Consider the following 23,510-nt stretch of genomic DNA (forward strand, 5'->3'; position numbering starts at 1 on the left):
GCTAAAAAAATGAGGGGAAAAAAAGACAGAGAGAGAGAAAGAGGAGAAAGAAAGCCTACCTTAGTCCCATGGAACTGGCAAGAGAGATTGTTATCTCCTGGAGAGAGCTGAGGGTCAAGCTTACAAAATATGCCCCTACTATTGACCATCTTCCCTCAGAGCAAAGCCTTGTTGCTGGTGTCTCACTGATCTGTCATACTGCAGTCCCAGCTTTATTCACTTATACCCATGCTGTGAAAGACAAAACCATAATGACAAACAAAGATAACATGTATATGCAGGATGATGCTGGACTGTGCATGAATAGAATTTGGCTATTTGTTATTCAGGAGCAGTGGCACTTTACCACAAAGAACATAAACCAGATTTCCATTGCTATAAAGCTCTTGATTAGTTTTTCTTCTCTTCCTTTCCCTAGACCCAGATCCAGTCACATCCTTTACATTAGCTTTGTGCTCATCAGTACATTCATGCTTTGAGTCAACTCTATATGCTATCACAAATGATTCACCTTTTTTCCAGTTTAATATTCTTCTCAATTCCAGTAATTAGAATTGGCTTGGTGCAGGGTCAGAAAACACAAGCCAGTGCATGTAAGGAGAGGTAGGCCAAGACAGGAGGACAGAGAGAAGGGCACAGAACCTCTTTATGTGGAAATGAGCTGTTAGACAATGTCAAGCCCAAACGTGTAACTTTACAAAACTGTGCAGCTTTTCTGCAGTCACTTTAATTGTTATGTGTCCTGCAGGCTTCTCCTAATAGCCATCTGCAGCCCGACAGTAATGATACAGCCAGGCTCAAAGGCTGAGCAGTAATGTGATAAGGTGAACATAAAGAACTCCAAGAGAAAGCTACCTTTTCAATATTTTTAGAGGCCTAAAATGTTGAGTAGTGTTTACTGAGGTGTTTCCAAAGCACTTAGCCATCCCTTGAGAGCTGCACATGTCTGTTTAATTGTAGCATCTTTGTCTTTGAGAATCTATCCCTTACCTCTGAACAACCTCCTGGGTCATTTAGAACTGCATCTTTCTTTCTGTAACAAAGGTTGAGAAACAAGTGTGGTAACATCACCAAAGACCCTGCAGCCCATGATCTATAGCTACTTCCAACAGTGGTGTTTATGCAGTGTGTGGAAGCAGCAGTGACACAGCAGCAGGGAGCTGTTCCCTCACATAACTCAGTTTCTCACTGGGAAAAAGCAGATCTATTCAGCTTATATTCCACTCATTTCTCAGTACCTGAAGCTCCATCCAGAAACAGAAGCTGACAAAGAAAGATAAAAATGAAATGTAAAATTATTCAAATACCTGAACTACTCAGTGGAAGGCCAATGTCATCTTTCTTGATATAGCCGGTCTGTTTGCAAAATGGCCGTTCAGCCTCATTAGCATTTTTGCTGAGCTAGCTTACAGCATGTTTTACTTGAGATGCCTGGAACATGTTTAGGCTTATTAATAAATTCAATCTTTTCTTACATATAGTAATTCACGAGTTTCTACTTGGGATTTTGGACAACCCTTTCATGATATAGTCAAAGCCTTTTCCTTGGTGGAGTGCCATAGAATTACACAGCTCTTATGAAAAAGAAGATTAAAGTAGACTGGAGTCATGAGAAATTTGAGAATAACAAAGGTTTCTCAGGGGGTGATCCATATGACCAAAACCTGCACGCATACATACACTAAAAGGGAGGTTTATAACCAGCATTAGACTGAATTATTTAAGCATGGAATCTTTTGGCTCTATCTGCTGTTCTTCCTTCTTGCTCTGCTGCTGTATGCCCCCAACAGCCTGCACTGAGGGAACCTTGCAGCCTTCTCTGTCTCTTTGTACCAAGCATGGTTCTGTGCAGGGCACAAACCCAACAATGCTGCCTTGGTGCTGCTACCAACAGCTGTGGCTTTGGAAAGAACCAGCTGACAACAGCTAATCCAACAGGCAAAACCTGGGAATCCTCGTGTCAGTGCTACAGAGCGTGGGAGAGCTGCAGGTTTGGCAGGCACATGGTTGCTCTTTTACACAACTGTGCAAAGTACAGTTCTTGTGATAAAACATTACAGTTCATGATGGCTTATCTGGGGCAAGGGTTACCTTTCCCTGAGTCTTATCTTGGTGCCTGATGCATTCTTTGGCAGAAATGTGAATTTGGACAAAGATTAAAGAAGCTACGGATGTGAAACACTGGGTTACCACATGGAGGCTGTATTGCTGTTACTGGCAGTATTAGGAGAGGTTAGCAATGTGAGGCATATAATCATTTACAGGCCTAGGAGAGAAACCAGGCAGTTATTTTCTATAAACCTCAAATACTAAAACAATGGAGCTTTGGGGAATTTGGTAATGCAAAGCACGGTTTGGGTTCCAACTCTTACCTCATCTGCTCAGGTTTAACTGTTGCTTCATAAGTGAAGTAAAAATCTTCCTGAATGCACATATATTATTATTACGCATATATATATTGGAGAGCTTGAGCTGAAACAGGGGATATAGGCAACTGAAATGTGAACCTTGTGCAAAGCAAGGTTAGAAATACACTTGAGATATATATATGTACACTTGAAGGTGTATCACTATTTTTAAAGCTTTTAACATATATTTCTTATTTTGTCATCACAGGTTTAGTATCAGCTGGTGAATGCCCAGGAGAATATGGTTTGTCAGCCCTTCCAAGGCAACAAGTCTAAGAAGAGGTGAGGACACAGTACACACTTCATCTACCTGCTCCTCCAACCTTCTGCACAGGGAAATAGGTAGATCACCATCCGTCTCTCAGCCTGACATCAGGGGTTTGCCAGGAAATACACAGCTCAGACCAACACATCCCTCAGCAGTTCTGGCCTTTGCAATAGTCTGCTTTGACCCAGAGCTCTCCCCTCCATGTCGCAGTCACTGCTGTTTTTGTATTAAATGCCTTTCAGGGTTGCAGCCCAGCAATGATGCTGTTTCATGAGTGCTGCCATGGGGCAGGGATGCCACTAACCAGTTCCTGGCTCCTGTTAGCTACATAGATGAAAGCAGTCAGATGAGAGAGCAGGACAAGAACCATATCTAACAAACCACTGGCCAGTTCACTGCCTGGGGGTCCCTGCTGGAAGGGGGGGGCACAGCACTGGGGCACAGCATGGAGGGAAGCTGTGCACCTGCCTGCAAAGCTCTCTGCAACCCACAGGCTGCCTCTCCTTGCAGGCAGGTTTGTCACTCTCCACTGCCAGCATGCCTGGCAGGCTGTCACTACTGTTTGTTATGCAGTAATTCCATGGCAGGCATTATGGGAAACTGACGGCCTTACTCAAAGAGAACTGCATCAACCCTTAGAGCTGGGGGCCTAAAGGTAAGGAAGGTAAGCAATAATTATTTCAGGTATTTAAATTAAGCCTTCTGTATCCCTCACAAAGCAGCCTGACATCTCTGCTCCTCTGCTTGTCTACCTGTACACAAAAGCACTTGTGAGTTCCTGGGCGGTGCTATAAATAACAGCAACATATTACAAAGCGCTGTAACTCTAAGTACTGGGCCAACTTTTAAAATTGTATCAATTAGTCCACCTGAAGAAATTTAAGAAGAGGTATTTTCAGTATCATGTTTGATTTCTCTTTGAAATGGAGTCTCCAAAACATTTGTAACTTGCCTTTGGAAGAGAGAGCCTGAGAAGTACTGATCTGGTGGAAATACCTAGGAATTAGGTATGAATGGTGTTAACAAGTAACCTTCAAAGAGTATGTCATAGCAAATACTGAGTTTCTCTCTAAATGCTCTCTTTTTCCAAGGTTTCCTCTTACTGTTTTGATTTGGCACTCATCTGTCTAAATTCTTTTAAAAAAATCACCAACCAACCAATTTCATTCATAGAGACAAGGGGAATGCATTTCCAATAATTTTCAAGTTTTCAATAGAACTTAAATACTCCACATAAATCAAATATGCAATACGAAGTCGAAGAAATGAAAATACTTTGTAATTAAAGACAATGGCCCTTTAAAATACAAGATGATAATTCCCATTTGGTTCATTGTGACCTGACCAAAAGCTCACATGATGAGCAGTCTTGTAAATATTGACTACTCCCACCAGGAACTGTAACTTATACTGCAGCAACAATATTGAAGGATGAAAGGAGACAGAACTACAACACACAAGGTGCCAGGCAATGAACAAATACATGAAGGGGGAAAAACAGGTCCTGTCTTGGGACATTTCTGGTATTTCCAGATTTGCAGATTTAATACTGTGGTAGTTTAGTATCTTGAGCTAGACCTGACCTGAAGGAATGTGAGTATGGAAGAATCAAATTCATATTTGGTATCTACACAGCTCTCAGATGTGTTTTCTCTGGCAGGGAGACTTCACTGCATTAAGGCACATCAAACTGCTTTCAGGATGGGAAAAGCTTGTGGTTCTAGGTTGCTGCCTGGCAGAGGAATTGCCTCCAAGTGAGACTACTGAGCTCAGGCCCACCCCAAGGCAGGAGCACAAGACAGTACACAGCCCCTCTGCCTTTCAGTGGCCGAGGGTGTACCTGGCAGTGCAGCTCACTGGCTCTGCTTTTATTTCCCACCCTGTAAAAAACTGATGACTGAAAACTGATATTAAAATAGATATTAAAGCTGCTACTAATGCATCTTACTTAGGAATTCTACTACTTTTTTTTCACTAAGGATGAGTACTTTATTCTTAGCTGCTAAACTTTATGTAAAAAATACGCTACAGCTTGAGTGTGGCAAGAAAGATGAGACAGTTACTAAAGAGAAAAATATAAATTATTTATTCCGCTTTTTAACTAACTTTTGAATGCTCCAGCCCACATCCAACTACTACTTGTGGGTTTTGGATTCCCTTCAGGAGATGCTGATGATGGAATTAGGACTTTTTGGTGTACTGTCCTTCAAGAGGATACATGGGTGTAAAAGAAGTGCACACACTTACACTCCTGCCTGTGGTGGGAATTCAAGTAACCAAGGAACACAGTTGCTTTGTTAAGATGCACACTCTGAATTCAGGCTTTTGTAAAGCTTAATCATCAACAGAGTCTTTGGAAGGACTTTGCACTCAGCCACTATTTTTCTTATGTCTAAAGAAGAATGTCATTGCTTCTGATACTCACAATGCATGAAGTGATGCCTTAAAGACAACAACTCGGCATGCAGAGAGGATGAGAAGGTAGCCTTCAGCTTTGCTACTGAGCACCTGGCATTCTTTTATTTTATATTACAAAGTTATCTATTAAGAAAAAAACCCCAGAGGTCAGCCTATGGAAAAGAATATAAAGATAATCCTATAATAAAGGGTCTTCATCTTAGAAGATGCTGGGAAGAAAATAAACCAGAAAATAATTTCGTAGTTCTTGCTTTCTTTGGAATATCTTGTGGACATCCTCAAAGAGCCTCTTTAGAACAGATTTGGACACAGTGACAGCTGAATTAGTAGGAGAGTGCACTTCCAAAGGAACTGGTAGTGCTGGAGAAACAAGTGAACAGGATGCAATGGGCATCAGTCACCATGCCAGACCACTCTGAGAGGGAGCAGCTCAGCAATGTGCACACAGAATAATTCACACACTACAACTGCTATTACTGCCAGTAGCATTCATGGCATGATTAGATATGTCCAAGTCAGCCAAGGCACCATAATCATGTCCTCTCCAGACACAACAAAAGAATATGTGGGCTACTCAGAAATGAGAAATTCAAGTTCCTTGCAAAAGGAACATGCTAACACAGACCAAAGTAGTTAAACAATGTGATTATATTCACTTTTTAAATTTTTAAATAAATGCACAAAACTTTATAGACTGAAATGCACAATTCATCCTCACTGAAGTAAAAAACTCCAACCCTCAAAACCAACGGTTATCAATAAAAATTCACCAAAAAGCATCCCAGAAATGCACCATTTAGACTCATGACATAACTTAATGCTACTACAGTCATTTCTACATCAGGCAACAGCAAGAAATACTACTGACAAGCCACAACAGTGTCTCTCATACACTAATTGAGAAGTTTGCTTAGAGAGGAATAAGCATTATTAGTTAGACCAGATTAAGTCCCCATTAGTCATATTCCTCAATGCAGAGCAGGAAGACTTTACTGGAAGACATATCAGAAGATTCTTCACTTGAATCTTTTCAGTGTCCTGACTTCCTTCTCCCCCTAGACAGATCCAAGTTGCTAGTCAGCAAGACTTTCTGCATTAAGAAATAATTGACCGAGCACAGATCTCTCTAGTGCCTCAGGAAATGTCTGGAGGCCTCCTCACTCAAAAGGAAGCAGTTTCTGCATCTGCTGCTCACCTGAGTCAATTATACCGGACACAAGTGCATATCATAAATTATAAACCTGGAAGCATAAAAATTTGATTTAAAAAAACCCAAACATTTATTTTCTACCAAACCATTTTCTACCACACCATTTCAAAACTTTGGAAGTGGATTGTTTCATTTGAAGTCTTTTCATTTTACTCCGAGAATAACACAGTATGCAGCAATGCCAGCTCAACAATCACCTTGAACAAAGCTGCTTTAAAATTGTTTTGCAGATGATTCATGAAGTAAAACAAATCTTTCTTTCTTCCTTTCTTCCTTCTAATAACAGCCTCATCACAAGATGTTTGCTCATTACTTATTACTTTTAATGACAGCCAGTAAAAGAAAGGATTCTGTAGGAGTGGCCTCACCTATGAGTCTACATATCTTTCATCTCTCCCAGCGGGTATATTCTCAAAGAGCCAAGCTACTCTATTTAGATTTAGTGGCAGCTGATTTGAATAGCTTTGCAGCTACACAAAACACCAAGTGAGTTATCCTCTGTGGAGAAAGGCAGGAACATGTCAAACAGCTCCTTGCTGTGCAGGCTGCAAGTCACATATTCTCCTCCGATCAACCTACTAAATTAGAGGTACATCAACATTTTCTCTCAATGATTTCCTTTGGACTGTTCAGAATAAGTAGTTAAGCCATGGGGCTGGGAATATGGGTACAGAGTAAACTAATAACATCATACACCGCCTGTATGTTCAGAGAAGCTTTTTTCATATTAAGTGTATTGGAAGTAATTATACATGATACTCGGTGTACTGGAAATAATTATACAACATTAAGCATGTGGGCAGATATTATACAATGGTGGTTTGTCTTGAAGTCATATTTTAGGTGATGTGCAAACGAACATTTCTGCATGTAATGCTGTCAACTTTAGAATGGCTTAGTCCTCCACTATGGATCACCCCACACTGCCAGAACACATACATCAGAACTAGAGGGGAAAAAGCTTCAGCTGAAGGTAGTGAACACTTCATAAACAGAGCTGGCTTGTCACACTGTTACGCTAGAGATTGCAGTGTGAGAAAAGAGTTTACATCTTTGTCAGTTTTACTGGTGCAAAAGGAAAATACCTTGATTTTCTGTTGAAAACAATGTATTAGCTCTATAGTTGACAAGACTAAGCACACAGGACTGGAAATAGAGCAGATACCAGCAGGTAAATAACACAAAAATGAGCTGAGTTTAAATACTGAGAAAGACAGGACACTGAAAATGTGCTCTTGAATTTCAGGTCTAAGAGTAGCATTAGTGGTCAGCTGAAGAGTACAGACTACATAATAGCAGCCTGCAATATAATAAAATTGATCTTAATTTCAAAATTTTGTGTATGTTGCTGGAATTGTTTACAGTGCATTATACACCAGCACACTCAGAGCAGCTGGGGTTATACCAAATACCCAATTCTTCCAGAAAAGTTTCTCCGTAACACAGGGCTCTTGCTGTCAGCCAAGTGAACCGAGAGCATGGACCCTAAACAGTATAGACACATTGGCGCAGATTCATAAGATGACAGAGTTAACTTTGATTTGCTACAACAAGGTTTGCTCCAGACCCAGGCTCACTGCCCCAAGAGCCAGAAAGGGGCTAACATGGCTGTTGGCTAGGACTGCCAGGACTCCTCAGGTGCTTCAGCTCTAACTCAAAGCTGCGGAAAAGCTGAAGCTGGATGGCAGCATGATGGCACCTTGGAATCTTGATCTTTTGGTGCAACTGCCCTCAAAACATGCAAGGCTTTGTCCCCTTAGAGCTGACATGAAGTACAACTTGGCTTTCCCATGAGACATATGCCTCATCAGACTGCCATTGCCGAGTGTGAGACTTTTGGCCTCTTGTTTCAAAAATAAAAAAGGCTGTGGGATTTTTTAGTTAGAAGAAAAGATTGTTTTCTTGTCCCCCAAACTAAGTCAACTAGCCATCTCCAGATCTACTACCTCACCAACAACTGCCCTGCTTTCAATCAGGCTAGCCTGCACAATTTCAGCCAAAATTGTGAGTCTTTTTTTAAAAAAATCATGAGCTCCTAAAAACTCAGCTCATTATAAATAGTTTGTATAATTGTTCTGTCAGTGCTGCCCTTTGTGCAGAAACTTCCATCATTAAAATACTTTTGAGTCATTTTGCTTTAATATTTGGTATCTTCCACCAATGCATTTTAGTTTTGTTATGCTACTATCTTGGGATCTTATTCTATCCTTTAGGCACCTCCTATCCTGGAATAAAGACAATTAAGCAGTTCTTGTAAGTACAGTCATTCAGTTAATGAAATATCTAGTAATACAGTTCATCCATTAGTGGTCTATATCACAATTTAAATACCTTACTAATTCTCAAAGCACTAGTTTATCACATACCAGCCCTGCTTGTCCCTGCAGCCTATGATGAGCTTTGTGAATGTAACAATGAGGGACCAGGAGTGATGAATTTCTGCTTCTCAGCAGTCAGAAACTTTCCCTCCATGTTACATTCAGCCTTTTGTCTCTTCATTTAGTAAAGACTTAGTCCAATAGGCCTTCCTTCTACTTTTTATCGAATGTTAAATACCCGCCCTGACCCGTCCTTGCATCCTCTTTCCTGAGACAATGCTGTTGCAATTCCCTCCAGAACAACTCCCAGGTAACAAAATCATTTTCTACATCTTCACGAGCTGGGCTTATGCTGGACACCACAACATATGGATTCCGCAGCCGGAGAGACGCAGAGGAGGATTTATGGGGGATGAGGGGCGACCTCTCTGCATTCACTCCACCCACTCCGAGCATCACGTTTTATCCCGGTGCTCCGATCTGCAATAAACAGCGGCGTTCGCACACTGTCCGCGCTCTCGGGCCTTTCAACCACGACCTTTATTTTGGCGCTCTCAGGCCCACAAGGGTCCCTTTCCCCCGGGAACACCAGCCCGGCCCGACGCGCCCCGTCCCGCCGGGGGACACCCTCCCGCCGCCATGTCGCCTGGCGCGGGCGAGCGGTGCCTCCTCCCCTGTGTCCGGGCCGTGGGCCGGGCGTTCGGAGCAGCGGCGCTCACGGTCGCTGCCGGCGACCGGGTTTGCCTCCCCAGGGACGCTCCATCGCTGCATTCCCTCCTTCCCCGGCGGCTCCGTGCCGAGAGCGCCGCGGGGCCGCCAGGCCGCGCTCAGCCTGGCGCTCGGCGCGGCGGGGGCGGCGCCTGCCGGCGGAAAGTGCTGAGTCACGGCCTGACGCGCGGCCGCCGTCACGTGCGGTGCCGGGCACGGTCCCGCCGCCGCGGCACCGAGCGCACCCGCCGCAAAGAGCGCAGCGCGCACTGCCGCACTCGCTCCGCTCCGGCTCCGCTCGCTTCCTCGGCCTCCCTGCCTCCCGGCCGGCATGGGGCTGCTGTCGCAGGGCTCGCCGCTGAGCTGGGAGGAGACGCGGCGGTACGCGGAGCACGTGCGGCGGCACGGCATCATCCAGTTCCTCCACATCTACCGCGCCCTGCGCGACCGCCACAAGGACGTGCTCAAGTGGGGCGACGAGGTGAGTGAGACCCCTGCGAGCGCGGCCTCCGCCGCCGCCCCCGCCGCCCCCTGTGGCGGGCGCAGGTGCCGTTCCGGTTCGGGTGCGGGTCGGGTCGGGCCGCGGTGCCCGGAGCGGGCCCGGCCGCGGTGGCTCGGCGGGAGGGGACGCTGCGGGCTGCCCGGCGGGCTTTGTTTACCTCGCGCACGCACACGCGCCGGCCGCGTCTCGTTGCGCAGCACGGCTGCCCCGCTGTTACCCGCGGCTCGGAAACGCTACAACAACTTTGAGTGTTTCCGCCTGGCACCCGTCGGTTGCCCGGGCAGCCCCTCGGGAGGTGTATTCCCGGGGCGGTGATGCTCGGCAGCACTCGCTCCTTCTCTGGAGTTTGTTTATGCTGTCTCATGTGTCTGAGTAACGCATGTCTGTGCTTCTAGTGCAGGACAGTGCCTGCTTAAACTCAGACTCAGTTTTTGGGATGAAATCGAGGGAAGCAGGACCAGGGATGGGCGGGCGGCTCTGCAGTGGCAGCCCTCTCGCCGCGCACCGCGTTCCTCCTGTATCCCTGCGTGAAAGGGACCTCCGAGCCCTGCATTACCCCAGAGTTTCCCGGGCGTTTGGTACATGTCAGCCGGCCTTCTGAACAAGGATCGGGATGATCATTCGGGTCATGAGTTGAACTTTGTTACAGGTGCTGTGTGCCCGGGGACCGTAACTTTAGTCACAGGTCTTGGGTGTGTTGCCTTGTAAACCTGCGCTCAGTTGTGCCACAGCCTGACAGCACTCTGCAAGGAGCAAGGAGCAAGGGCTGCTTCCTCTGTTGATCAGTTCCCCAGGACACAGGGAGCAGCTTCACATGTGCTGCGCTAGAAGCTATCCTTGTCCGTGGTGTTGCTGAGGTCCAGCATTGTTCACTTGGTGCGGCTGCAGGGAAGTTGGAAGAGCAGAGTAGGATACAAGCAATGTGGGGACTTGGCCATTGCATCTCTGTCTCATGCACAGTTTGCTTTCTGAGCAGCAGCGGCATTTGTGAGAAGACTTTATTCAAGCAGTAGCAGCTGTTCACAGATGCTCTTTGCCAAAAATGCTGTTCACCTTGTGCACCTTGAGAGAACTTGTCTCTTAATGTCAGTTCTTCTTTAAATGAACCCCTTTTATAATTCACATAAGGACAGGGCAAGCCTCAGTGCACAGCAGCTGCTTCCATGAGTGAGTGGGGGCTTGGCTACTAAAATCTGTCTAATATATGTGTAGTCTACACCGCAGGGTTTTGCAACTAGAGTAGTGTGAACTCAGAAAGTTTAAATATACTTTTGTCTATCCCTGTCTGACGTTTGTGTTCCCACACGTCTTGTGTGACTGAAGTTAGGCTGACAAAAGAGCCTCACACTCTTGAGTCCAGGAATATGGACAGAGTCTTCCTGTTGCTCTGAGAGTTAGCTTGAGGGTTTTCTCATTAATCTTTAAGAGATGGTACTCATTTTTCAATGGGTGTTAGATTTTAGTTGTCCTTGCTTTCTGGGAGTGAGGTTTCACAAGATAGCTAAGGCTGATCCACTAGTGAGCTGGTTCAGCTTCCTTCACTGTCTTCCAGGCTTGTATTTCTGCTGCCTGCCTTGTCTTGTTACTGGCCAGCTGTGTTTAAAAAGTTAACCCAGCAGAAAACTTTTCTTCCATTTAGTTTTTTAGGGTGATTGGTTTTCTCAGCAGAGCTTCAGCTCTTTCACAGGTGGACCGAACAAGTTCTGCTTAATGTGAGAAAAGTACAAGGAGTGTGTGGAGGAAAGGGTCAAGTACAACCAGCCCCTGCAGCACCCGCAGCTGATCACTAGGTAATCTTAGATGTATTGTGAGACTGGACTCGGGAACCTCATTCTTCCTTTGGCCTGGGGACTGTGCTGAAAAAGGTATTTATGCTCGATAAATAGTGGAGCATTATGTTAAAGGAGATTCACAGTTTTCTTCTGCCATGCCCCAGCATGGCAAGAGGCAGGATTTTAAGAGCAGTATCATTGCAGACGTGATTTTGATGAGGAGCTGAGAGCTGTATTAGAAATATCTGTGAACATTCAGAGAAGGTCGGGTAACCTGGTTCATTGTCTACCTCTTCATTTTAGCAAATGCTAATAAACTCAGGTGTGGCAACTTCGTTTTGCTGTGTTATGCAGTTACATATTTTTATGTAACACAGCGTTTAGGGGTGTGTTAGTGGACCAGGTACTTGTGGCCAGTCTTCTCTTGTGCAAACACCAAACCATACCTCAGTCCATAACTTACGTGAGCTGTGCTGTAGATGGACCAGTGCAGAGGGCAGTACATTTGTTTTCCATTTTTCCTCTCAGATATCTAGTTGTTAGAAAGCGGCGCCACATTTTTATGCAGCTTAGATGAATCAACTGACTAATTGGACAGTTCTCATAAAAAGTCTTCTTTGCACTTTGACCTTCATGTATAAAGTCATAGCCTGAGGGTGTTTAATTGTTTTAAAAACTCCTTGAAGATAGAAATCAAGAAAGAAGATGACAGCCCTCATTTAATGGTAGAGATAATATCAGAATAAACAAAATTACTTTTGTGTTCAAGAGATGTTTCTGTGATTGTGTTTAGTGAAAAATGTATTTTGTAATTTTTTTTAAGGAATGTTTATGAGGAAAAACCCAACTTCAGTAGCACATACTGTGTTTGTCTTTCAGGGCATATGTCTGAATACTTGAAAGATTGCTCCCCCTCTAGGTGATGCCACTGTGAAAAGGAAATACTGTGTTTGCTCATGAGTGTAGATACCAGCCTTTGCTTCATTAGGACTCTCACTTCTCAGTGTGTGTTGTAGGACTCATTACAGAGCTGTGGGAGTCCCTTGGGGTGCTTGTAATCTCCTAGGGACTCCATTCCTTGGGGTTCCACAGGAATGAAACTCTGGGGAATCATCATGTACTGTTTCTTGTGTGTCAGACAGAAGTGTTAAGGCTCAGTGCCAACAGAGCATGGTGCTAGCATCTGTTTTGAAGGGAGTGAGACAGCATCACAGCTTACATTGCAGGGTAGCATTCCCTAGTGCTCCCATCCTGTCCTGAGTAAGAAGCTGGAAAGGTCAAAACTGGTTCTGCTGCCTTTTGAAAAGTCAGCTCTTTTATTGCTTGCACTGTTAATAGAACCTAGAGCTGTTGTCTCTTTTGGGGTAAGTTTTTTTACTCCATTTTCTGCAACCATGAAGCCTATGCAATGGTAAAAAAATATAAGCCTATCAAATATAAGTGTAACAGTAAGATTTGCTCTAAAAAAAAACTTTGCAAAGGGCTCCTTAAATTTGCATTTGCAGGTAAGGGTCCTCTGCCTCTTAATCATCCTTCTACCTCATTTAAAACTGACAGTTGACCTCCCTGTTTATGCTTGACTTCTCCTGACTGTGGGAATTACAAAACAGTGAACTATCTCATTATCCCTCATCAAGCCCTGCCTTACTATCATTGTCTTAATGCTCACAAAGTTTGGGCAACAATTACATCTGCTGGTGAGACCCTGTTATGCAACAAATACGATCTCCTTCTGTTCTCATCTTCCTCTTCCATCCAATAATGTGTGCTTGACCTCGGGGTTGCAGAGTTGTGATCATGGGGTTTTGTTTTTGTTGTTTTGGGGTTTTTTGGGGGTTTTTTTGTGCAGCAGAATCAAAAACCTGCTTTCAGTACTGTGTTTCAGAACTCCAGTACAGTTAGCAGATACTATATAAAACAATTCGTTTCTGCAGCTTGGGCAGATGCTAGCCTATTCTGCTGCTTCCCAGCTTTTATCCCAAAAAACTCTCTTCTCTGCCGGTGCATTAGTAGTCTCCTGTGCTGTTCAGCACCTCTTGTCTTCTGATTGCATTCCTCTAACTGACGGATGTTGCTTAAATTTCCCTTTGGAGCTTTATGCAGACACTCAGATCAGACAAGTGGAATGGCTGGCCCTTGGCAAGGCTCACTGCTGCTGTTTTGTGCTGAGAGTGCACACAAGTGTAGAGTCACAGCATTTCACACTGAGCTATATACACATATGTATTCTTATGTGCATGTAATACTTGTCTTCCACAGTCTGTAAAGACTAAGGAGGAGCTGTTTCAGCATGAGAAAATTTTGAGAAACGTGTTCCAAAGGAGATCTCAGAAGGAAGGGATTTAGAAAGCAAACATGGGCAAAACATGACAGTTTTATTTTAAAATACATGAATGAAGTAGGAATCTGACTTGCTCAGCCTTGTTTTGTGAAATTGGATATCATGAGCCTTTTGTTGTATATGAGTCTTGTTCCTATCAGTGTGGGGACCTAGCACACAATAAGCATCTTCAACTTTCAAAAAGTTGTTTTCTTAGTGCAGGCTTGAAGTGAAATTTGGAGGCCTTTAAAAAGATTTGATAATGCTCTGTATGAGGCAGCATGAAAAATGTACCACTGACCTGCTTGCGAGTTGAAGTCTTACTGAGTTAATTCTAGTTTGGTTTTGGTTGTTTGTTTTCTTTCCTTCCTTTTACCTCATTCTCAGTCCTTTTTAAGCTTCTTTTGATCTTTTTCCTGTACACTCAATTAATCCCTCTCCTTGTCCTTTAGTTTTTCAAATATACCTTGTAAATAAGTTAAATGAGAACTAAAATGAGCATGTGCTTATCAGCACTTCCTCATGCAAGAAGCAAAGCAGACCTTCTCAGGAGCTACAAGAGACCAGAAGACCAGAGGTTTCTTACCAGAATGTCCCAAAGATGTTGCTTTTCATTAGAAGATGCATGACTCTCTTGAAAACTTTCTCCTTTTTTTCATAATGAAAGACTAGGCTGTGAAAAGAGCTGAATTTCCTCTTGAGTGATTCTTTCCAGGGAACTAGCTATTGCATTAGTGTCTTCTTACAGTTTCTAGCCTGTTGTATTTGGGTGTTTCTAGGGCAGTAGCATGGTATAGATGTTACATTACAGTCTGCGGAACTTTATGCTGGTAAAATTATTGCTGCGTATTGAGGAAGTGAATTTGGGTTCAGATGCACACAGTTGGAGGCTCCAGTTTGCCTGTCACCCATTTAAAACCAGGAACAAAATCTAGGACATTGTTTAGCAATGGTGAATCTAGCTCACCAGCTGCATAAAATAACTCCAGGTACTATCCCTAACGTGCACAGAGGAAGTTTTCATCATCTCTTTGCTAAAAAGACAACCAGTGAGGCTTGGTGAGAGACAGATACACGTGCATAAAAATGTTCAAAAAGATAAGAAAGGACCAGAACTGATGAAGGAGTAGGTTCAGAGACCATCATGGTGTACCAAAAAGTAGTGTTAATTTCTCATTTTATGAGAAACTTGGCTAACCTCATGGACCAGAAGAGCAGATGCCCTTTTAAGATAATTATTTATTTTACAAAGCCTAGATGCCCTGTGGAACAAGATGCCACATGATAGCTTTGAAGCTGAGATAGACCTTGGCTTATATGGACAACAAGAATAGATTATTTATTATGGTTTCTTTAAACTTTACATGCTGAAAGATGTTTGTCCATCTATCGAAACCATTTAGATAACTGTATGGTGAGTTGTGGGATTTCTTTAATGGTTATCTAAGCTTTCTAATTAGCTTTTTATTTTACATGTTACAAATAAAATGGAATCACAAAAAATAGTTGTTGCTTTTTCCGGAATGTCAGTAATGTATGGTCTTTGAAAAAAATCATCTGAGTCGTTATACAGATTCATCATCAATATTATGATGATCTCACATTGTCACTTTGTACAAACTGCTGCAGTATTCCAGTGTGCAGAAAACACTTTTTAAAAAGCTTTTTTTGGTATTCTTGTGCCTATATTAAAGCTAACAGTACCCTGAAGTCTTATAAATTTTTTTTGCAGTCTTGTCATTTTAAGACAAATGTTTTTAGTCTTCCTGTCCCTCAGTGAAATTCCCCAAACAGAATGCATTTTTGATTTATTTTATTTTATTTTTTTTTAATGCAGAAATTCCTCATTATGGCCTCTGCTAAATGTGGCATGTGCAGATGCATCTCGATGGAGCTGTCTTAATCAATGTGCTCACCCGCTGGCCGCTTGGGGGGAAGCAACACTCATGAATGATTTTGTTATTTGTCACGTGCCTGCTTATTCACCCTTTCTCTCTGAGCTTTATTCGGCTAAATAAAGGGACAGTGGAATTATTTGTTTACAAATAGACTTAGCGCTTCCTCAATATCTCTTCTATGGATACCTGCTCTTTCAAGTAGTGGTGTTTCTGGGGCTGGGTCAGAAGGTATGATGTTAGTTATTGCATCGGCTTATGCTGCTTGACAGCCGTACGTGTGTATGTATGCAACCTTTAAAAGGAATACACTAATGCACAGAAATGTAACTCTTTAAATCTTGACTTGAGCAAGATAGGTGCCCTTGAAGAATTGTCATGTTTATTCCTTCCCTGAATACTTTGACTGACTGCCATGAAACTACTTTCCCTGCCTGGTTTTAATCCTGGCATCAGGAAAAACCTAAACTAAACCCTCTAGCTCTCAAAACATGCACAGTGGGTTAACCCCATGATGGCTGATAATTTTGCTTCATCTCCCTTTGTTGAGCTCTTCCAGTGGCTGGGTGATAGGATGTGTATAGGTTGTAGTGCAGCACCAGTGACCTACCTGAGGACTGTACTGCCAGATGCACTGTGTATGTGGCATGCAAGACTCATTGTGGTTCATACTCAGAGGCTCTTTGAAAACTTAATTATGTAATCAATGAAAACTAGTTTGGAAGTTTTGGGCTTTTCTGTTGTGTGGAATTTTGTTTGGATTTTTATTTAGGGGGGTTTTTTTGTGTGTGTTTGTTTGGGTGGTTGGTTGGAGTTTTTTTGGAGGTTTTTTTTTCCCAAAGCAAGCTGCACTTGATCATAGATATTGACCCACCCCCATAGTAAACATTGATTTCCTCCTTCCCAACCTCAGATTTTAATAAGAGAAGCTTAAATTACCTACTGTTTGCGTATTTCTGATAACAAAATATTCTGTTCGCAGTGTATTTCCTTCTGTAGATATCAGGTGGATTGCTGTGGTTTTATCATGGGATATTTTCTATTGTAATTCCTATTTTCCCTCAGGACCTCTTCTTGCTGTGCAGATGCCTTATTTTAGTTAACTGTATGAGAAAGGATGTGGGTACAAGAAAAATTTTTATTGTTGATGTTGCATATTCGGTTGTTCAGGTTTTTTATTTTTCTTTCTGATGCAAAAGGCAAATTAGAAACTTGCAGCATTTTGTTTCACAGGTGAATAAATAACGTCTTGGCTGCAGACAGTTCAAGTTAACATGATCCTAGTCTTTTTAATAATACTAGCTTCAGGTGTTACATAGTACAGAAATCAATGATACTTCTTTCGGTAATGCACCACATCTTATTTCTTTCAAATCATGCGAATGGTTATAACTTCTCAATTTTAATTTTCAATAACCCAACTTCCTGTGCAGAAGGTTCTCTAGTCACGTTGTATCATGCACAAAAAAATCTACAGCCCTGATGTTGTCACATGGGAGGGGGAACAGGCAAGAGCACTTAGCTGGGCCTAGCTGTATTGTTTGAGATGAGAGCCTCTGCATCCTCTTTCTTTTGTCTATGATAATATTTAATGTGGCATAGAAGTTCTTAATTTTTTCATTATTGTCAGTGTTATGTAAAACACACCTTTTGTTTCTGGGACACGCTTTCTGTAAATTGGTTTTGTTTAGAGCTGGTGATGGTGCTTTTTAATTGGATTGGCACTTCCAATCTGCTTGATCAAAATTAAGCATTTTGGGAATTACATTTTAATCTTGGTTCTCCTGTTGCAGATTTTTGAAATTATTTCTGTGGCAGAGAACATCTGTGGTAATCTCATGAGTATGGTAATGCTGTGCCTTATGCCTGTGTGCAGTGTAGGGGCTTGCTGGCTAGAAACAGGGTAGCCAGCCTCTGTGGCACTTCCAGACTTGTTTTCCTCTGAAATTTGCTCCCTCCGGCGTTAGACTTATTGTAAGACAGTAAAGCTTTCATTAAAGGTACATTACCATCTGTTTTTTTCTGTGGCTCCATGCTTTATCACATCAGTGGTGAGAAGATAACTGCATCAAAAAACCCTATGTTGGGTATTATGTTCTACATCCAGCAGAAGTATTTGTACCTACAGAAAACAATCTGTCTTTTCTCTAACACCAAAAACTTGTGGCAGAGGTTCTTTAATGTAAACAGTCAGATTATTAAAACTTTGTTCTTCTCACAACTGTCATTTAATGATTATGGTATTTTAATGATGTATTAACTGATTAATAAATATATATGGACGAACTACTGTTTTTTTCCGTAAGTGAGCTTAATGACTAGTGAAAGGGTATTTTCTACTGCATACATAAATATATGAGACAAACTGCATGAAAATAATTAAATGTTGGTAGAGGCTTTTGTTAACAGTAAACAATACGCATAAGGCCTTATTGGGTGTTCAGGGAAAATTTTCAATTTCCCTTAAAGCTCCAGGCCTGAAGGAAGGTTTATGAGGACACTGCTAACAACTGTTCCAGGTATGTGTGGCGGGAGAAGGAGCCACTTCTCCAGTGGAAGGAGAAAGAAGCTGTCATTAAGATTGTCCTTGAGAAACAGGAGTGGTCCATGAGTCACCTATGGTCAGGTTTATTTATAATCACAGAATGTGGCATTGTAAGGGACCTTTGGAAATCATCTTGTCAAAGTCCATGCCCCGGGCAGGGACATCTTCCATTACACCAGGTTGCTCAAAGTCCCATCCAAACTGGCCTTGATCACTTCCAGGGATGGGACATCCACATCTGAGATGGATGGTCAGTAGTGTGGTATATGGCCAATGCAGGTACTGTTTTTCAGACATAGAAAGCATGAAGCAATGTTTTTTTTCATTGCTTTTCTCTTAAAAAAACCTGAACAAAAAAAAACCGAACAAATAAAACACCTTCTTTTCAAACCATTCCTCTAAACTATTTTCTTCTATTGTATAACCTTGGCACCTTACTTCTGAGCTTACTAAGGTCCAGACTCTGTGCTTACCAGTGTTTTCATAGGCAAAAGTACCTCATGGCAAAGATTTTGAATGTTAAAAGGATTTTAACGTTTAACACTACAGCAAAGGCTTTACTCTCATCTGTTAGATTTTTTTCCCCTATGTAGGGAGCATGATGGTGTTAAATTGAGTGTGCAAGGGTGGATTTTCATATTGGGAAGCAGACCACTACCAAGGCAAGTGTTTGGACCATGATATGTTGCTGTCCAGGTGTTAGAAAGATAAATTACTTGTCGGTAGAATTGCCACGTTGAGGTTTAGGGCTTAACATGCTACAGTGATCTTAGGTCTAGGGGGAGAGGTTAGCAAAGGATATACTACCGATAGTGGGCACAAAGGACACAGAATTTACAGGCCACGAGGACATTTGGCAAAACTCCCAAGATAAGTAAGAAACCAACAAAGCCAACTCAGCAACTGTGTGGAGATCAGTTCCAACTGGGTAAAAGGTAATTCTGGCAGGGAGACATTCCATGGTCCATTGACTCAAAAAACCCACCAACTCAAGAGAAGTACTGAGCATGCAGACTAACTAGCATGAGAAGCAAGAGAATCATTTAACCAAGAGAAGGTAGAATTAATAAGAGAACTGTGTAACTTGTAGTCAGTGAACTGCGATTTCTTTGTTGAAATGTATAAATGGTATAAAGCTTTGATGATAAGGGAGCTAGCAGCCTTTTGTGGGTTATCACCTAGCTCCTTGCTTGGCAGAAATTAGAATAAAGAAATATTCAGCCCTAAGTTGAAACATGAGTGTTTCAGATTAGACATTAGGAAAAAAAATTCACCATTAGGATGGTCAGGCATTGGGATAGGTTACGTGGTGAGATGATAAAGTCACCATCCATGAAGATGTTGAAGAGGTATCTAGGTGTTGCTCGGTGATAAATGGTTTAGTGATTTAGGGCGTACAGTGGCAGTGTTGGATTGACAGTTGGACTTGCTGATCCTTAAGGTCTCTTCCAACCTCAAAGATTCTGTGATTAAATAGAAGTACCTCGTCATGGTGTGTACATTGGCACTGCACACTGGACAACAAACCCACATTTGGGACAACAGTGTGGCAAAGATGGCAACTTGGTTCTCCTTGTTCCTTAGAATTGCTGCTAATGGGTTGTTTCTGATACACCTTCATTTTTAAAAAGCATTCCTTATGCAGAAATAATATGTGTAATTATGGTCAAATAACCCAGGCATTCAAACATTTTCAGACTTGCTTACCCATTTCCAGACAGCTGTCATCTTTCATTTTGCCTCCAGACAAGTCCAGCACAACTGTTTGACTTCATGAATGGAGAGTGGTTGTGGTCCTCTGCAGTTGAGAGACTTCAAGATCTCACTTGTATTTACAGAGGTGGTATCAAAGAATTCTCAAAAGCCTGAAATTTTCTTGGTAGCCAACTGTGAGAAAAGGTCATAGTGAGTGAAGTAGCAGCATTCCAGGTGCTAGCAAGCTAATGGAGCATAGTGCTTCTTGAGAAGATACGGCAGTGGAGTGGAGCGGAGCGGAGCTGGCGTGGAAGTACTCTGCAGGTGCAGTTACACTGCAAGCCTGTCATTTAAAGGAAGGAAGCCTCTAAAGAACAGTTTTCCCTTGTGTTGGCTCATGAGTAGTTCTGATACTCTGAGTATTTGCTTTAACTAAGATTGTATTTGCTTTTTTAATGCATTTAACTGTGAACAGTAATTTGTTTTAGGCTTGCTCTGTGTCGGAATGGGGCAGGGGGTTGGACTTTCAGCTTTGGCTTTGCAACCTAGCTGCCCAAACTGCTGTTCCTTTGCCTGGTAAGGTAGGTACCACAGAACTTTTGTGAGCCAGGCACACGGGGGGTGGTCAGGGAGATTCATCCACTGAGGTTGCACAGATCATTGTCTGTCTGCAGGGAGGAGCTGGGATGCCACATCTTGTCCTCAGAAGCATTGCAGCATGTGCCAACCAGAAGACGGGTGTGTAGGGTTTGCTGCACGATGAGAGCACTGACTGTAAACTTGGGTCCAAAGTGGCCATGACAGGGTGCATTATCCTCCCTGGCTCGAAGCAAGGCTGCTGGTCAGCCATCTGCATCAGTAGTTTGATCTGATGTGTATTTTGCTTTCTTGCTAAGGAGCCTAGTTAAAATGATAGAGAAAAGTGAACTCTAAAGAGCTCAGCAAAATAATGAATTATGGATGTTGGCCTTGGAACTGGAATCTCTGCCAGGCACGTTGATTCTCTCAGCTTGGCTGCATTTCTCTGAACTTTGTTGTGGATAAAAAACATGTGAGAAGTCTGTGAATGATGACCTGAAGTTGAATGTAAAAATGTGTACTCCGAATTTGTTTCTTTCTTTGTAGCTGTAGGCTAAATCTTTTGATGAGCCTAAATTGCATTCTTTAAAGGTGCCCATTCAGTCAGTCCCTCTGTTGTCAAGATACTCTATGGGTTACTTGGAACTGTTGGCAGCCATTTGAAGTTTTTTCTTTTCTCATTAAAATTAATGGCAGATCATCTGTGTGTGAAGACAGCTTTGAAGATTTAGTCAGTGTTTCTGCAGGCAAAAGTAATAGTTGTTTCTAAAGCTAGATGCATAAATGCAATATATTCACTACTGTACTCAAAATATTAAACACTTCGATTTATTTGGGTTTACCTTCTTGACTTAGTGTTTCTTTACACTTCTGGCTTGTTTGTTTTGTTTTGTTTTTAACTTGCAATTTGGTTTATAGAGAAATACAGGGGTTCTCCCCACCAGCTCATTACAGCTGCATTTGGAGAGGGATTTCTCAGACAGGAGGCTAATCACAGTAGCATACTCATGTAAAAGTGGACAAATGTTCAACTTTGGGTCTTGACAGCAGCTGCAGTTCCCACGCCCTTCCTTCGGCTACCCTCTCCCACAGGCACTGTGGGGTGAGGCCAGGCATGTGGTGAGCCTGATGCCCGTTCTGTGTCCATCTGAATGACTCACACGTGTGGGCTCACATACCCCCTCTAGATTAGGCCAGCTCCTATGGAGAATTATACTTCTACAAAGCAGGAGATGATACTGAATGTGGTAGGAAACTGAAGGTTCCTTTTTCTTTCTAGTACTCAGGGTCAAGTGACACTGGAGAGACTGGTGCTGGACAATAATTAAATCAGTGCTCAACTATGTTCTGGTTGACTATAGTCTGTAGTTATCTCAAGTAGATTATTGTGACATAATGCACACAATTGCTAAAATATACCACGCAAGAAAATGCAATCTGCACAGAAACTAGAAATCATTATTTTTTCATAAGGAGATTAAAATTTGATCTTGGAAAACATACAGCAAATGTGTATAATTGCTGGGTGAGTCCCTCCAGAGTTTGTCTCTGATCAGATTCTGTAGAATTACGAACACTCTTGGATAATACTGCTTGTGATTTAATCACAAATCCCAACTAAGGATTATATTTTCTGTCACCGTAGTAAGCAATAACTCTTCCATGGACACTGAAGCAACCAAATAACATGAAGACCACAAATCTACTTACAGTGTGCTGTAAAACACGGCCCAAGTTCCCTGTCTTTTGGCAAGCTGCTTTCCTATTTTCATTGGACTTCTGTACAAAATAGAAACTGCCATGAGTTGGTATGCTGCAACTTTAACATCACATCTTGCATGAATCTGAACTCCTGGGACTGCAGCAGTCACATTTGTTAAATACAGAGGGATGTGGCTCTAGACAGTGTTGGGAAATGAAACTGAGGAGCACAATGCACCTCTGACAGTTCTAGCTGTGAAATTCCAATCTGAATTTTTAACTATAAGTTGATGTTTGAATTAGATGATTTTTGGAAGTCTTGGAGGCAGTGGTTCGAGAGCCTCCAGCAAAAGGCACTGCCTGTCACCACTGGTTCAGCTGTGGACCAAACTACCAGACTCCTTTCCAGGGGTTTGAAAGCCAGTACCCTGGTAATGCATTTCCATGTGTGACTTCTATTTTTACATGGTAGGCAACACACCACACCTGGGGTCTGGTTTGTCTTTTACACTTCCTAGAACATTGCTAAGCATCCTCTGACCTAGAGGTATTAGCAAATAGAGTGTATCCGTAAGTATTGAAGGGCTACAAGGTCCAAGCAGCTGTTAGGTTGCCATGCTGGGTTGCATTCTAAAAGCCTTTAGGGAGCTTTGACAGCAAGTGTGCATGGAGATCAGGAAGTTTGAGATGAGGGTGTTCCAAGTTTGGCTGCTTTCAGATAATGTCAGTTAAGGAAATGTATTCTCTAGTGCTGGGATGCAGCAGTGCTGTCACCAGTGGCTTTGTTGGATCTAATGTGGGTTGCAGCTTGATGCAGGGACAGGAGGAGAGCTCTTGGGGACAAGGTACGTTGCTGGGCAGGAGAAGAGGAAAATGTGGCAGCAAAGCTAACTCAAGCTGGGGTGTAAACCACTGTGCTATGCCAAGAGCTGGAGTGTCATAATGACAGGACTGATGCTGTCACCAACAGCGGTGGGCTTTCTGTGGTGTAAATGAGACATAGTGCTAGTCTTTAATAGCTCCAACAAGTGATGGGTGTAAACGGATGTCTTGTAGAATAACTTCTGGGTGTTTTGGGGGTTATTTTGTCAGCAGAAGAGACAGTAACTGATGGGATGACGGTGAAGTGTTTGTGGGTTGCATATAGCTTGCATGGAGTTTTAATTCTTTC

General features: G+C 42.7%; 1 protein-coding gene across 1 annotated transcript in view; it reads left to right on the forward strand.

Moving 5' to 3' along the window:
• Nucleotides 1–9,537: 9,537 nt before the first annotated feature.
• GCLC (glutamate-cysteine ligase catalytic subunit) overlaps nt 9,538–23,510 on the forward strand; it is a 36,843-nt gene continuing 22,870 nt past the window's right edge. Inside the window, exon 1 of the mRNA XM_066179773.1 lies at nt 9,538–9,811. Coding sequence (XP_066035870.1) covers nt 9,662–9,811 — 150 coding nt within the window. The 5' untranslated portion in view covers nt 9,538–9,661. The remainder of the gene's footprint in view (nt 9,812–23,510) is intronic.

Source organism: Chamaea fasciata, unplaced genomic scaffold (assembly GCF_029207755.1).
Source record: "Chamaea fasciata isolate MVZ Bird 193981 ecotype frontalis unplaced genomic scaffold, bChaFas1.0.hap1 SCAF_3, whole genome shotgun sequence".
Lineage (NCBI taxonomy): Eukaryota > Metazoa > Chordata > Aves > Passeriformes > Sylviidae > Chamaea > Chamaea fasciata.